Source organism: Puntigrus tetrazona, chromosome 20 (genome assembly GCF_018831695.1).
Source record: "Puntigrus tetrazona isolate hp1 chromosome 20, ASM1883169v1, whole genome shotgun sequence".
Classification (NCBI taxonomy): domain Eukaryota; kingdom Metazoa; phylum Chordata; class Actinopteri; order Cypriniformes; family Cyprinidae; genus Puntigrus; species Puntigrus tetrazona.
Window position 1 is genome coordinate 3,482,790 of NC_056718.1, and position 15,556 is coordinate 3,498,345.

The 15,556-nt window shown below is 35.5% G+C and overlaps 1 protein-coding gene across 5 annotated transcripts in view; it reads left to right on the top strand.

Annotated features, from left to right (window-relative positions):
* pum2 (pumilio RNA-binding family member 2) overlaps window positions 1–15,556 on the top strand; it is a 44,282-nt gene continuing 28,726 nt past the window's right edge. For 4 of the 5 annotated variants that reach the window (XM_043219564.1, XM_043219567.1, XM_043219565.1 and 1 more), the window contains exons 1-6: window positions 1–156; window positions 1,405–1,771; window positions 1,992–2,060; window positions 2,233–2,338; window positions 12,211–12,398; window positions 13,720–13,892. In XM_043219564.1, coding sequence (XP_043075499.1) covers window positions 1,418–1,771; window positions 1,992–2,060; window positions 2,233–2,338; window positions 12,211–12,398; window positions 13,720–13,892 — 890 coding nt within the window. In that variant the 5' untranslated portion in view covers window positions 1–156; window positions 1,405–1,417. The remainder of the gene's footprint in view (window positions 157–1,404; window positions 1,772–1,991; window positions 2,061–2,232; window positions 2,339–12,210; window positions 12,399–13,719; window positions 13,893–15,556) is intronic. The other variant, XM_043219566.1, reaches the window with a different exon arrangement.

The following is a 15,556-nucleotide window of genomic DNA, read 5'->3' on the forward strand; positions in this document are numbered from 1 at the left end:
ATTAAAATACACACACACACGCACGCACGCACACACACACACACACATACACACACATACATACACACCCTATCTCCACGGATACTAAACTTATACACAACACCGCGTCCATCATAGCCTTGAAACATCGGGCTTGAACATCATCATATACCACGCGTGAGTATCTTTAACCAGATGTAATGGATATATCGGAGCGCGAACGTCAATTGTTGCCCCTTTTGTTTAGGGGCTTGAGCAGTGGGCCATATTATGAGTTTATCAGCCAAAACACTGGGGCTTCATTAATTCTTCATAAAATACTATCTTTATTGGGTTTGTAACAGTGAGGTCAACGTGTAGCTATGTGTAATAATTTGTAAATGTTTTTAAAGGATTCATTCGTTGTAAAACGAACTTTTAGAGATGAGAGGCCTGTGTGTTGTTTTATCAACAAAGCGTCTCGCGCACTAGCAGAAACGCAAACACATTGAAATCGGACTAGCAAATATTTTAATACACACATTTGCATTTGCTATTTAGTTGTAATGTCGTATGTAAGTTTAAATACGCTGGTGAACCTAAAATAAATAAATCAGGTTTTGTTGTAAAAGCAACCCCATTGCGCTGACGGTTAGCAAGGTGCTAGCTGGCGAAGTCAAGGGCCCTGCGGTACTAACAAACAACAGACAGACCGATCAAATAAAAACACTACTGAGACCAAACACTTAAGAATTTAATTACGAGTTTGAAGCTGTACAGACAAAACGGCATAATTTTACATCTAATATAAAACCTACATTCACCGCCGTCCATTATTTGTGTGTTAGCCGTTAGCATTGTGCTATCCATGTACACCCAAAACATTCACATAAAAACGCTTAATTTTAGTTCTTCATTAAAACGCAATTAAAAAAAATCTTAATTCTTATGCGTTTTAATGTGCCCTGCTTTTAAAAGTTGAGTAAGCAATGTTTAGTTATTGGACAAATGTCTGGAGAAAAAGGTAAATTATTCGGCGGCTTTGTTCTTTTGATAACATACGTATGAATATATTTTTTTCGTTTGTGTTTAATTGTTTTAGTTAAGTAGTTATGTGTACATGTATTTAATACACACACACACATATATATGTGTGTATATATATATATATATATATATATATATATATATATATATATATATATATTAGTTATTATTAAAATGCTTGTTGGCTTTTATATGAATCAACATGCATAACCCACATTTCATATTCTTCAAGAGTGATTCTGGTTTTCAAATAGTTCAAGATACTGATTTTGTATTTTATAAATTTTGTAAATTATTGTGGAATAAAATGAAGATTAATCATTAATCTCTTGGAAGCAAATAAACTTTTTCTTTTAAAATTGCATTTAAATTAACTGCTCTTTAAAACATTTTCTGTAGGTTTTTCCGTGGAATGAGCATTCCATGCAGTATTTTAGGTATGAATGACGTGGCCTGGCAGGAGACACGAGGCGGGATGTTGCACACAAATGGTGCACCAGAGACTGGAGGGGTCAGGGTCCATGCAGGGGGTCCTTTAGCCACAGTAGGAGGTGCTGGGCAGGGACCTGGGGGAGCTCACCCTCTACCAGGTATGGACCGGGTGGCAAATCCCAACCCTGGCACCCCTCAGCCTCCACTGAGTGGACGTTCCCAAGATGATGCCACTGTGGGCTATTTTTTTCAAAGGCAGCCTGGGGAGCAGTTAGGTGGCTGCATTGCAAGCAAACACCGCTGGCCCACTGGAGATGGAAACCATGTTGACCAGGTAAGAAAGACCTCAGTATAATCCTAATGCAAAGGAATGTGAAAATGGGCACAAAGATAGAGGATTGTTTAATTAAATTTCACACTGACATAAAACAACACACAATGTGAAACAACATACTTCTATTATATATATATATATATATATATATATATATATATATATATAAATTAATTAAATGTAAAAAGTTAGAAGAAGCTTCAAATGTCTCTTTGTGTAGGTGCGCACTGTGGATGAGATGAATTATGACTTTCAAGCCTTAGCTCTGGAGTCTCGTGGAATGGGTGAGGTATGTTAGAGTCCTTTAAAAGGCTAGAAATACTTTTGCATCTTTTTTTGACTATTATCACAGGTGTTGAGTTCTCTGTAATATTAATGTAGAACATATGTTAGCTAGGTTTTTCCTGGGTTTATTTGTATGAATATACTTTACAAAAATTGCCATGTTGACCTTTTTGCAGCTACTTCCTGCAAAAAAATTGTGGGAATCAGATGAAATGGCCAAAGATGGACGCAAAGGGATGTTGCTGGGTGAAGAATGGAGAGAGAATGCCTGGGGTGCTTCCCGTAAGTTCTTCTAAAATGCCACCATATTGTGATCATGAAATATAACCAAATTTATGTTGAGATAAAATTGGACAAATTTGACAAATTATGCTTCAGAGAAGGATCACTTTAGTTTATGTTAAAGATTTGCAAGCCAATTTGGTGCTGTTCTTGGTATGTTTTTGCATATAATTTAGTTTTCCCATATAATTAGCACTTTATACAGCAGAAATAGTTTCAAAGCAGATTCACAGTATAAAACTGGAAAATTGTATGAAATGTATCAATGAAGGTTAAAAATGAGCCACATAAATTCTACTACAAAGCAGCTGTGGCAGGTTCGGTCGTAAGAAGTACTGATACTACTAATTCAATACTTGAATTAAAAAAAAAAAATCCAGTTTCTATCCAGTATTGACTGATTCCAACTTTTCTGCATTTGTGTAAGCACGTTATTTAAAACTTTTTGCAGCGTTCTTTAGTTCCATTTTTAAAAACTGATAAACCTTAAATGTGTGGTAGATGTATATCTTTTTATAGGGTTAAGTGTAACGTGTTAAAAAATAGGTATTTTTCAGGTAATTTAAATTTTATTTCACACTGCCCTATCCCTTCTATAAAAGACACTTATTATTTCCTTTTTTTTGTGAAGTCCCTCCCTTTGCAGCGACTTTGATTGGTTAGCTAGTTCAGTGTATTGTGATTTGGTTAAAGTGCTAGAGCATGTCTAAATGTCTCTCAGCTCAGCACATATGCTCCGGTTGTATTGTAAACAATCACGCAGAACACGTGGAAGCATGCACTTAATGGTATGTTTTTGTCTCATACTTTTAGATAAACTGTTATTTGTAAATGCGGCTGCTTGTTAGTTTTTTGTGAATCCATTAGAATCTTTTCTTATCACAGTCCATTTGCAACTACATTGTCCTTGTCTTATGAGCTATGAACCTGACATATTTAAATGGAAGTATTAATTGCCACATTTGCTTTTTTCTCTGCGTCATGCATATAACCTGCCAAAACAAATTATGACTTTCTATTGTTATATTCTTAGTGCTGCACGACTCAGTTGTTTGTCATTTACAAAACGCTTTTTTGTTGTCTTTATTTATAATTTTTATTGTTAATGTTTATTAATTAAAAAATATGATTTAAATGTATATCATTTAGTTTGGTGATGTTATGCCGTGTTGTAGCCCAATTGTTAAAAATAAAAGAAAAATATATTTTCTACATTTCTTAGTAGGAAACTAGTGTAGAACTGTTTGCATCAAGCCGAGTGATAGAGAGTTGAAAAGTGTTATAATAGTAATAGTGAATATTGACCTATTGTGCGTACCATTGCTCCTGCTGTTGGTTGCGTTTGGTGTAAAAAAAAAAAAAAATCTATATAAATATTCATATATTTCTGTGTGTTGTGGCAAGAAGGTTGTCTGTTCGTTCACACAGATACAAATGTATTAGCAAACGTTTTTTTCGAAAATAGTTTTTTTAGATATTTTTCGAAAGCATTCGCCATGGTTGTTTGTAAGTGACATCACCTCCAAATCGGAAATTCAAATGCAAAAGGAATTGCTATTCCACTTGAGTTTTTTGGGATGTTACACTTGAGTTTTGTGTGAAGCACAGAAAAAGAAAAAGCAAATGTTGCAATTAATCTTGCTAATTAAATATATCAGGTTTATAGCTTATAAGACATGGAAAATACAGTTGCAAATGGACTTTGCTTTGCTCTTCAGTGTGACACTAGCTATGATAAAAAAAAAGTTTTACTGTAAGGTAAATATAAGGTGTATATCTGTGACATTTTCTAAAGCTGAAGTGATTACCATGTCTTATTTATGTGCGTGTGCGTGTAACTCAACTCACGTTAACCAAATTATAAAAGCTGAATAACTGACAATTAGTTGATTAGCTGTTCTAGTCATCATTACATAAATCAATTATCAAAATTATCATTTGTTGCAGCCCTACCCATGGTGCTGGACAGAAACTAAGACAATTGCAGACATGTTTATTCCCTTTGTGTGTATTGGAACAAAACAAAAAAAGGGAGGGAAAAAGCTAATTTGATATAATGTGACACAAGACTCCAAAAATGGGCTGGATAAAATTATTGGTACCCTTAACTTAATATTTGGCTGCAAATCTCTCACCCGGAATATTGGACTACTCTTCCTTTGCAAAATGCTCCAGGTCTCTCATATTGGAATGGCGCATTTTCCCCACAGCAATTTTGAGATCTCTTCACAGGTGTTAAATGGGATTTAGATCTTTAGACTGCCAGATTGCTGGTCACTTCAGAACTCTTCAGCGCTTTATTGCCATCAATTTCTTAGTGCTTTTTGAAGTATGTTTGGGGGCATTGTCCTGCTGGACGACCCAAGATCTCAGATGCAAACCCATCTTTCTAACACTAAGACCTACATTGCGACCCAAAATCCTTTGGTAATTCTCAGATTTCATGATGCCTTGCACACAGTCTAAGGACCCAGTGCCAAAGGCAGCAAAACAACCCCAAAACTTCTTTGAACCTCCACTATATTTGACTGTAGGTACTGTGTTCTTTTCTTTGTAGGCCTCATTCCATTTTCGGTAAACTGTAGAATGATGTGCTTTACCAAAAAGTTCTATCTTGATCTCTTCTGTCCACAAGAAGTTTTCCCAGAAGGATTTTGGCTTAATCAAGTACATTTTGGCAAACAGTAGTCTTGCTTTTTCATTTCTCTGTGTCAGCAGTGGGGTCCTCCTGCCATAGCATTTAATTTCATTTAAATGTCAATGGATAGTTTGCGCTGACACTGATGCACCCTTGACTGCAGGACAGTTTGAATTTCTTTGGAACTTGTTTGGGGCTGCTTATCCACCATTCGGACTGTCCTGCGTTGCAGCCTTTCATAAATTTTTCTCTTCTGTCCATGCTCAGGGAGCTTAGCTACAGAACCATGGGTTGCAAACTTCTTGATAATGTTGCACACTGTGGAAAAAGGCAAATCTAGATCTCTGGAGATGGACTTGTAACCTTGAGATTGTTGATTATTTTTCCACAATTTTGGAGTCCTCAGACAGTTCTCTTCTCCTCTTTCTGTTGTCCATGCTTAGTTTGGCACACAAAGACGCGCAATGCAAAGACTGAGTCAACTTCTCTCCTTTTTATCTGCTTTTTTTTTTTTTATATATAAATATTGCCCACACCTGTTATTTGCCCCAGTTGAGTTTAAATGAGCATCACATGCTTGAAACTTATCTTATTTATTCACAATTTTGAAAGGGTGCCAACATGACCATGGCTATAGGTTAGTTTTACGACATGGTGCTTGCACTTATATTTGATTTATGGAGCTTCAAAATTGTGGCCTCTATCCACTAGCATTACCAAGCTTGAAAGAAAACAGGATACATAAAAAAACAAACAAACAAACAAAACTTTGTCTGAAAGAAGAAAGTCATATACACATAAGATGGCTTGGGGAGTAGATTATTAACTATTCCTTTCAGATATATTGTTCTATAGATATTACCATTAACTTTTAATAAATAGTTACATTTAATATGTTTATATAGTCTCAATTTTTAATTCGATATGCTTTCTTATGTTCCAACACCAAGTCTCTCATGTGCAGAAATAATCTCTCTCTCTCTCTCTCTCTCTCTCTCTCTCTCTCTCTCTCTCTCTCTCTCTCTCTCTCTCTCTCTCTCTCTCTCTCTCTCTCTCTCTCTCTCTCTCTCTCTCTCTCTCTCTCTCTCTCTCTCTCTCTCTCTCTCTCTCTCTCTCTCTCTCTCTCTCTCTCTCTCTCTGTGTGTGTATATATACAGTACAGACCAAAAGTTTGGACACACCTTCTCATTTAAAGAGTTTTCTTTATTTTCATGACTATGAAAATTGTAGATTCACACTGAAGGCATCAAAACTATGAATTAACACATGTGGAATTGTATACATAACAAAAAAGTGTGAAACAACTGAAAATATATCTCATATTCTAGGATCTTCAAAGTAGCCACCTTTTGCTTTGATTACTGCTTTGCACACTCTTGGCATTCTCTTGATGAGCTTCAAGAGGTAGTCACCTGATATGGTTTTCACTTCATAGGTGTGCCCTGTCAGGTTTAATAAGTGGGATTTCTTGCCTTATAAATGGGGTTGGGACCATCAGTTGTGTTGTGCAGAAGTCAGGTGGATACACAACTGATAGTCCCACTGAATAGACTGTTAGAATTTGTATTATGGCAAGAAAAAAGCAGCTGAGTAAAGAAAAACGAGTGGCCATCATTACTTTAAGAAATAAAGGTCAGTCAGTCCGAAAAATTGGGAAAACTTTGAAAGTGTCCCCAAGTGCAGTCACAAAAACCATCAAGCGCTACAAAGAAACTGGCTCACATGCAGACCGCCCCAGAAAAGGAAGACCAAGAGTCACCTCTGCTGCGGAGGATAAGTTCATCCGAGTCACCAGCCTCAGAAATCGCAGGTTAACAGCAGCTCAGATTAGAGACCAGGTCAATGCCACACAGAGTTCTAGCAGCAGACACATCTCTAGATCAACTGTTAAGAGGAGACTGTGAATCAGGCCTTCATGGTAGAATATTTGCTAGGAAACCACAGCTAAGGACAGGCAACAAGCAAAAGAGACTTGTTTGGGCTAAAGAACACAAGGAATGGACATTAGACCAGTGGAAATCTGAGTCCAAATTTGAGATCTTTGGTTCCAACCACCATGTCTTTGTGCGACGCAGAAAAGGTGAACGGATGGACTCTACATGCCTGGTTCCCACCATGAAGCATGGAGGAAGAGGTGTGATGGTGTGGGGGTGCTTTGCTGGTGACACTGTTGGGGATTTATTCAAAATTGAAGGCATACTGAACCAGCATGGCTACCACAGCATCTTGCAGCGGCATGCTATTCCATCCGGTTTGCGTTTAGTTGGACCATCATTTAATTTTCAACAGGACAATGACCCCAAACACACCTCCAGGTTGTGTAAGGGCTATTTGACCAAGAAGGAGAGTGATGGCCTCCACAGTCACCGGACTAAGCATCTCTGGGAACTCCTTCAAGACTGTTGGAAGACCATTTCAGGTGACTACCTCTTGAAGCTGATCAAGAGAATGCCAAGAGTGTGCAAAGCAGTAATCAAAGCAAAAGGTGGCTACTTTGAAGAACCTAGAATATGAGATATATTTTCAGTTGTTTCACACTTTTTTGTTATGTATACAATTCCACATGTGTTAATTCATAGTTTTGATGCCTTCAGTGTGAATCTACAATTTTCATAGTCATGAAAATAAAGAAATCTCTTTGAATGAGAAGGTGTGTCCAAGCTTTTGGTATGTACTGTGTGTGTATATATATATATATATATATATATATATATATATATTTAATTTTAGTACATTTATATAACAAGGTTTTTTGACAGTACACTTAAGCTTTGAAAATAACTACAGTCTAAATAAACTAAATCATTATATATAAACTGCATTTTTTTTAACAGAAAGACCCATGAGAACATTATAGTTTAAGACATAACAATATAAAAATAAATGGTCTAAAGCAAAATAATCTTTTTGGAGCTTATGATTTGTTCAATAAACCATATTACAGGGCATGTTCTCAAAATTAAAGATGAAATATGCAACATAAGGCCAGCAGGGGCCACTCCTACTTAATAACAGACATTTAATTTTGCCCAAATACATAATACACAGAACAGTTTTATGCTGTATTATTAATTGTTTATGCTGCTAACAGTGGTTGCTAAGGGTGCTGCTCAATGATACAGAGAACTTTTGAATGAAGCGGTCATAACTGTGCTGTATTGTGTATAAAATACAGCTGCTGACCAAGAGTCCAGGAATGGAACAGTTTTATAAAAATATGATTGCATACACTGTTATATTTGTGTGTTTGATGTAAATAAGCCAATGGTGGAAGTAGGCAAACAGCTCCCCCCTACAGATTTACTGAGCGGCCATCAGGACCTGGGGGAGACTTCTGCCGCTGCATTTGCTATTACTGTTGACTCTATCACACGTTGAACGTATCATTCTGTGTGTGCTTTCATAGATTGAATGCAGCTTTTGTAAGTTAACTTATTTCTCTTAAGGCCGGGACAAACCAAACCACCATCAACCAACTACAACCAACTTGTGCTGACAAAAAAGTTGTGCTTAAACACACCACACAGATTATAGCTGACGGCAAACTAAATGAGTTTGATCTAATATCAGCAGGTATCAATAATAAATATTCATTATTCAAATGGAGAAACCGGAGCAAAGATATAAGTACAGAAATGTAAACAAAGAAGCTCTTCCTTAAAATGAAGAAAGTTATCAATTTAACGGCCATTCAAAATATAAAGCAGCTCATGTTATGATATTATTTACATATTGAAATGTTTTGGTAAGATCACTTAACATTGGAACAGCCAACTGTCTGTGCCACATTCATTTATTCATCGCTCATTCTTTGGCACTGACTAGGCACAAAACTATGCACTAGTTCTCACTTTCCCTGACGGCGATTCTATATGCAGAATCAGGCTGACGTGAGTCCGACAAGTGCAGATGAGTGGAACACACCAAAAGAACTAGCCTGACCGTAGCTTGCCATCTGGCTATTATTGGCATAACACATCGGCATAAATTTCAAATAATTCAACTGGAGCAGAAAAGTTTGACTCGTTTTTACACGTCCAGATTCATTGTAGCCACCTGGAGCATAGAAAACTAATAAAATAAATTGAAGTTGTATTTTATTAACATGGCTAGAAAGGCTATAAATATAGTGTATATATAATATGCAAGCAGCAATTACTGGGGTTCGAGCAATTTAAGGCCTTTGAGGTCTAGGCCTAGATGTATGGCAGACACTGAAGTACATCGAAAATGGACAGGTTCACACACACATGCGCACACGCATACATGCACACATGAATGCAATTTTAGATATTTGACAAAAATGAGCTAGCTGTACACTTTTGTTCATGGACCCAAGGATCACAGGGAAAAGTTTTGGAGTCCACGACAAACGTTGTGCAATCTAGGGTGGTGCTTTGAACCCAGATTTGTTGCTGTTTGGCTTTTGATCATATTTGGGGCAACAGGTACAAAACAGCAACAGTGCGAGTGACACGAAAAAATATCCGAGTGATGCAGTGCACATATTTGCTTCATATCTGGCGTGAACAAACCATAACACTTTTTACATTCTTTAAAAATGAATTGGGGAAAAATGCTTCTTGAACCAGTGCCACTGAAAAACTGGGTGCTTTACGGCTTGTAATCAAAGCATTTTGCACACATTTTATAATTTTGTTACCATAAGCATCATCTTCTGTCAGAGAATGGATTTAATATTTATATTTATATATTCAGCCTGTGTGCATTTTCTCTCTGGCCAAAAACCAAATTTGTATGGCCTGCTGTAAATTTTGACTGGCTGTTACGGTAAGGTATCTAGAATTATTTATGGAGCAGATAAAATGCATAATTTATTATTCAGTTTTCATTCAAGAAATAACATTTCTTGGTCAAATAAAACAATTTGACCCTAGTGATTTCAATATGCCTGTCCTGCATTAAAAGATCATAAACATTAAGCAATACTTAATGCAATAAGTAAATGAAGGTGGCATGGACAGAAGGCTGTTTTAATGTTACATCTTTAATGTATCATCTTACCCAAGATGTCCAAAATGCGAATGTCACTTAAAAGGATGAAAGTTAGCAATGTTATGCTTATTCAAAATAGCAAGCAAGCACTGCTTCATTTACATTTCGCATGTTTTGTAGAAAGGAACACAGGCTAAGAAAGGCTAGAATTAAATTTGAACAGTTTACTGAATTCTTTTCAGCAGCACAGACATACATTAGACTGCGTAGTAGTTGCAGCATATTTTCTGTCTAGTGTATTTACAAACCAATCACTCTGCTATTTTGAAATCTCAAACGTCAGGAAAATTATAGATCTCACTTTTTCTCCAGTGGACACAAACAGTTATTAATCATTTCCAACAGTGTATCGCAACTTCTGGAACTGTCTTCTTGTGGAGCGCAACAGCATATCACGAGAGCATTTCACGTGCATGATCATTTTTAGTGAATCTGCCACTAGAGGGGGCCTTTGAGCTTTGTAACATTGCATATCTGCATTTATCTTTTATATCTTTGTTTTGGTTTTTCCTTTTAAACATTTACTATTGATAGCTTGCTGTTATAGGTGCAGATGCAGAGCAATCCAGTCATTTATTTAGACCAGTGGTAAAATTGTCATTGAGCCTTGCAGTGCAAGTGCAAGAAAAATGCTTTCTTTTTTGTTACCTGAAATGTTAATTTATTTTATTATTTTGCTGTCTCATTTCCACCAATATACTGGCTTGTGGTTGGTGTTTTGGCGCACTATAGCTGCTGTCATGTCATCCAGGTGAATGCTACAGGTGGTAGATAAGTAGCTCCCCCTCACAATGTAAAAAAAAGTTTGAGTGCTTAGAAAAGTGCTATGTCAATGCGTTGAAATGATAATAATAATAATAATAATAATTATTATTATTATTGCTACTGCTTTAATTTGAAATTTTTAATGTGATGTTTACAATAACATGCAGCTTTTAAAACCAAAGAGCCACTCACATGGTTTTCCATATCACATTATATTTGTCCCAATTATTGTTAATGATTGTAATGACTTTATCCTAGGCTGGAAGATTATGTATTCTACATCTTTAGCACAACCTTTGTCTTTGTTCATATTAAGTTATTATTTGTATTAAACTTGTACTTGATGACGCACAGTTTTCTAACATTTACTTTAACTTCTTGGGCAATTTCAATGGTATGATATTTCAGATGAGTCCAAAATTACAAAAAACATTTAATTAGTTAACAGTTAATCGACATGTGACAACACCAGTAATAGAGTACTGTATTACCGGTGGTCTCTTTTTCCTTTAGGTTTAAATAGCTTGTAAGCATCTCGTTTTACTTTCGCTTTTAAATTTGCAGTAATTGTTTGCTTTTAGTTTGTTAAAGTTTTTCCTCTTTTTCTCATTTTCCTTTGCTTTTAAATAGCCTAGTTAAAAAAAGAATGCGTGTTTTACTTTCACCTTTACATTAGACACAATTTGACATCAATTACTTGAATTCCATTCAAGCAACAACAAAATACAACTGTAGAAAATTAGCTCATTAAGGTAAATGTATATAAATAATTACAATTCATTTTGTTAATTATGATTAATTACAATTATTTATATGAGCTGCCATTAGAAACTTGCAGAATTACATTGCCATTTAAAAAATCTGTTTATTCTGGACATTCATTGAGAATTCATATAAACTCTAAGAAACAAGAAAATACTTTCTTAGAGTATAGATGCATCAAAGCATGTAGCAAGGATGTAAATTGTAAAAGGATATATTAATTTGCAAGGCAGAACAAGAAACTTTTGTAATTTGTGCACAAAGGTTTTATCTAAATGCTAACAGGAAAAGCAGAGAATGAAGCTATGAAAAGTCAGTTTACCACTTCTAAACCATCAGCTCAGTTTATTACAGGGTCTACTACTAGTATTAAACCTCGTTAAGTTAAATGTACAATACTTGCTTTCCTTTGTTGGTGAGGGTTCAGATGCAGTCTCGGATGTAAGTCTAGGTGGTTCGAAGGTTTTGGATTGCACTCATGTTCTTCTGGTTTGAATCTAAAGATAAAAAATGATCATCATAAGCTGCAAAAAGTTGATTGTTACCTGTAGTTATTATTGTAGAAATTACATATTCCATATCTCCCTATTATATTAGCATTAGCAAGATTTTCTTAATGCATATTTAAAAATTGCATTTGTCTTATGGTTTGTTTTTGTCATAGCAGTATTATTTTTCTCTGCGTGTCTAGATCATTCTGTTTCTCAGCCCATTATGGTGCAAAGGCGACCAGGCCAGAGCTACAACGGGAATGGAGATGCAAGCTCGGTACTGTCCCCTCGCTCAGAGGGGGGTGGTCTAGGTGTGAGTATGGTGGAGTATGTCCTCAGTTCTTCCCCTGGAGACAAGATGGATGGTCGCTACAGAAATGGAGGCTATGTGAGTAATTTATCTTATTACGCTCATTGGGTATCTTATTATAACACTTTTTTTTATGTGTCAGTCATGCATCACTACAGCTGATTTTCTAGTTTCAGTCTGAGATTTGATCCAGAACATATACTGCACAGTTAATCTTCCCGGGGCAGGTTAAGTTATTATGGTGATGAATGCAACTAAAAACCAAGCCACTTTCATGGTACCTAAAACCCAGAACTAGTGCAAATTAAACTGAACCCTATCTGGTTACATGCTACTGTCCCCTGGATTAGCTTATTCAGGTGTGTTTGATTAAGGTTTGAGCTGACTTCAGTAGGACTGTGGCCCTGTGGCCCTTTAAATTGGTGACCTTGCATTAGTGAATACATGTTATTTTACTCAAGAATGAAAATGTACACATGAAAATGTTCGGCATGTACACACTGTCTACTGAGCGCACACCAGAATGCTGATTACTTTCTGGTGTACTCTCTAAAAGGTTGGTAACTTGGGAGAAGAACTAATTAATAATTTATTAATTGTTTTCTTTGTGCACAAAAAAGTATTCTCACTTCTTTGCAAAATTATGGTTGAACCCATTTATTTATTACTGATTTTATCGATTAGCTGTTGAAGCCCTATATAGGTACTTATAAAACTTAAAAAAGAAGTTAAATGTAAAAACATGTATGTGCACAATAACTGCATTGTACCAAATTATTAATTTATGTAGGTACATAGTTGTTAGGGCCTCCTAATATAAAATGGGACCCTTTTAAGTGCCTTTTTGTAAAATATTTTAAAGACTTGTAATTATTTTTCATGATCTGATTTTATGTATGAATTCTGATTGTGTAATTTGTGTTACTGTGTCTGATCATTTTTGTATGAAACTTCATGTGGTGCCATCTTGACCGGGGCTCACTGGAAGAAGAAATGGCAATATATTTACTGTTAATCAAAGAAACTGCTTCACTGCCGAGATGTTGAATTTGATTAATTGCACAGCCCTAGTGATTAGTTCAAAAAATTAAAATAGCATTTAAAAAATTATTACACATACATGCAAAGGGATTATTAACTGACAAATCACGTAAAGTATGATCTTTATTACAAAATGAAACATTTTATTAAATTTATCAAAGAAATTGCCTTAATCTTTAAAACAATTATAAAATACTGATTTTTTTTTATAAAAATCACCAGGCAAGTTCCTGATTGTATGTATCAACATAAGAGAGTCAAATTTTGTGTCTATGGACTACTCTCAAGATCAGTCATTTCACTGGTCTATTTTGCTTCAGGACTGGCTTTGTTTAACTTAAGTTTATGGTAATTCCAGGGTGGAGCAGATGCAGATCCAGATGGCAGGGAGAAAGGTGATTCAAAAGATAAGGCTTCTCCATTTGAAGAAGACAAAAGTCCTGAGATGAAAGCCGTTGATGAAGGGGATGCCTCAAAAGCAAATTCCAGAGGATTGCTGAATGGGATGGATCGTGACTGTAAAGAGTTTAAGTATGTTGGTTCTTTAGCTTATTAAATTTGTAACAGTATTAACAAAAAAAATTAATTAAAGTTTTCTGGTTCTTAATATCAATATGTTAGTTTTAAAGGAATAGGTCACCCAAAAATGTAAATTACGTCATATTTTACTCCCAAGACTTCCTAGTTGAACATGACTTTCTTCTTTCAGGTGTATCCTGGCTCTTTCTAAGCTTGGTAATTCTGGTGGATAGTGGACCCATTATTTTTACGCTCCATAAATTCAATATATACTCAAGTACTGTTTCGTAAAATTAACCTATATGCATTTGGAGGGTTATCATATCATCTGAAGCAGATCGATGGGGTTTTGTAACACAAATATTTCTAGTATTTCTAGCTGACTCGATGTATGACGTAAGCTGTTGATTGTGTCATACACATCTAGGATGGCTTGGGGGTGAGTAAAATCTGACATAATTTTGGGTGAACTATAAATATTCCTTTTATAGTTCTCCCAAAAATATAAATTGTCATTATTTACTCACCCTTGAGTATTTTCAAATCTGTATGACTTTCTTTGTTCTGCCAAATACAAGGGAAGATATTTTGACGAAAGTTTGTAACAAGCTTGTTTTGGGTCACCATATACAGGTGCTGGTCATATACCGTAAATTCTGGACTATAAAGCGCACCTGCATATAAACCGCATCCGCTCTATTTTAAAAAAAATAAAAATAAAAAAATTAACAAGCCGCATCCGCTCTATTTAAAAAAGTTTTGCAAGCCACAGATATGTATGTTTTTAGATTAGATATTTACTACAGGAACAGAACGATTTTGAATTGTAAATGTACATGTACCTAAATAGATCCTTTACTAACCTGTATTTTAACACGGCAGCAACTTTGCTGATTAAAACGGGACAGAACCAAGAGAAAATAACCAGTATTTACAGTATTTATCTTCATTTCTCCTGTGTGTGAAATCACGTCACCTTAACCATCCGCTTCTACCGACTTATATCTGCTAGCGTATTCTTCTTGAACTAGCATATTCTTCTTTGCATTTATTTTGTCTTAGTTTTGATTCTAATTCCGGTTAGAGTGCCCCTAGCGGTGGAAAAAAATCTGCAGAATAGCCGCACCTTTGTATGAGCCGCATGGTTCAAAACCTATGAAAAAAGTAGCACCTTATAGTCCAGAATTTACGGTAATTAGAATATCATCAAAAAGTTGATTTATTTCATTAATTCGAAACTTGTATAATATTTTCATTCCTTACACACAGACTGATATATTTCAAATGTTTATTTCTTTTAATTTTGATGATTATAACTGACAACTAATGAAAACCCCAAATTCAGTATCTTAGAAAATTATAATATGGTGAAAAGGTTCAATATTCAAGACACCTGATGCCACACTCTAATCAGCTAATTAACTCAAAAGAATCCAAAAACAAAATCCAAGTGAGTGTGCTTATCACAAGGTGTGTGTCAGCAGATTTGTTGATTATTTATATAGCTGCAAACCGTATAGGGGCCAAGCTGCTTTTTGGACCATTTTGATTTTTGGATATTGAAATGTTTCATTTGGAGCTTTATGACCATTTTGTCATTTATATGGTTTAGCACCTCCTACACACTGAATCACTTTGTAATTCAAAAGGCTATATCCTCGACTTAAGTGTGCTGC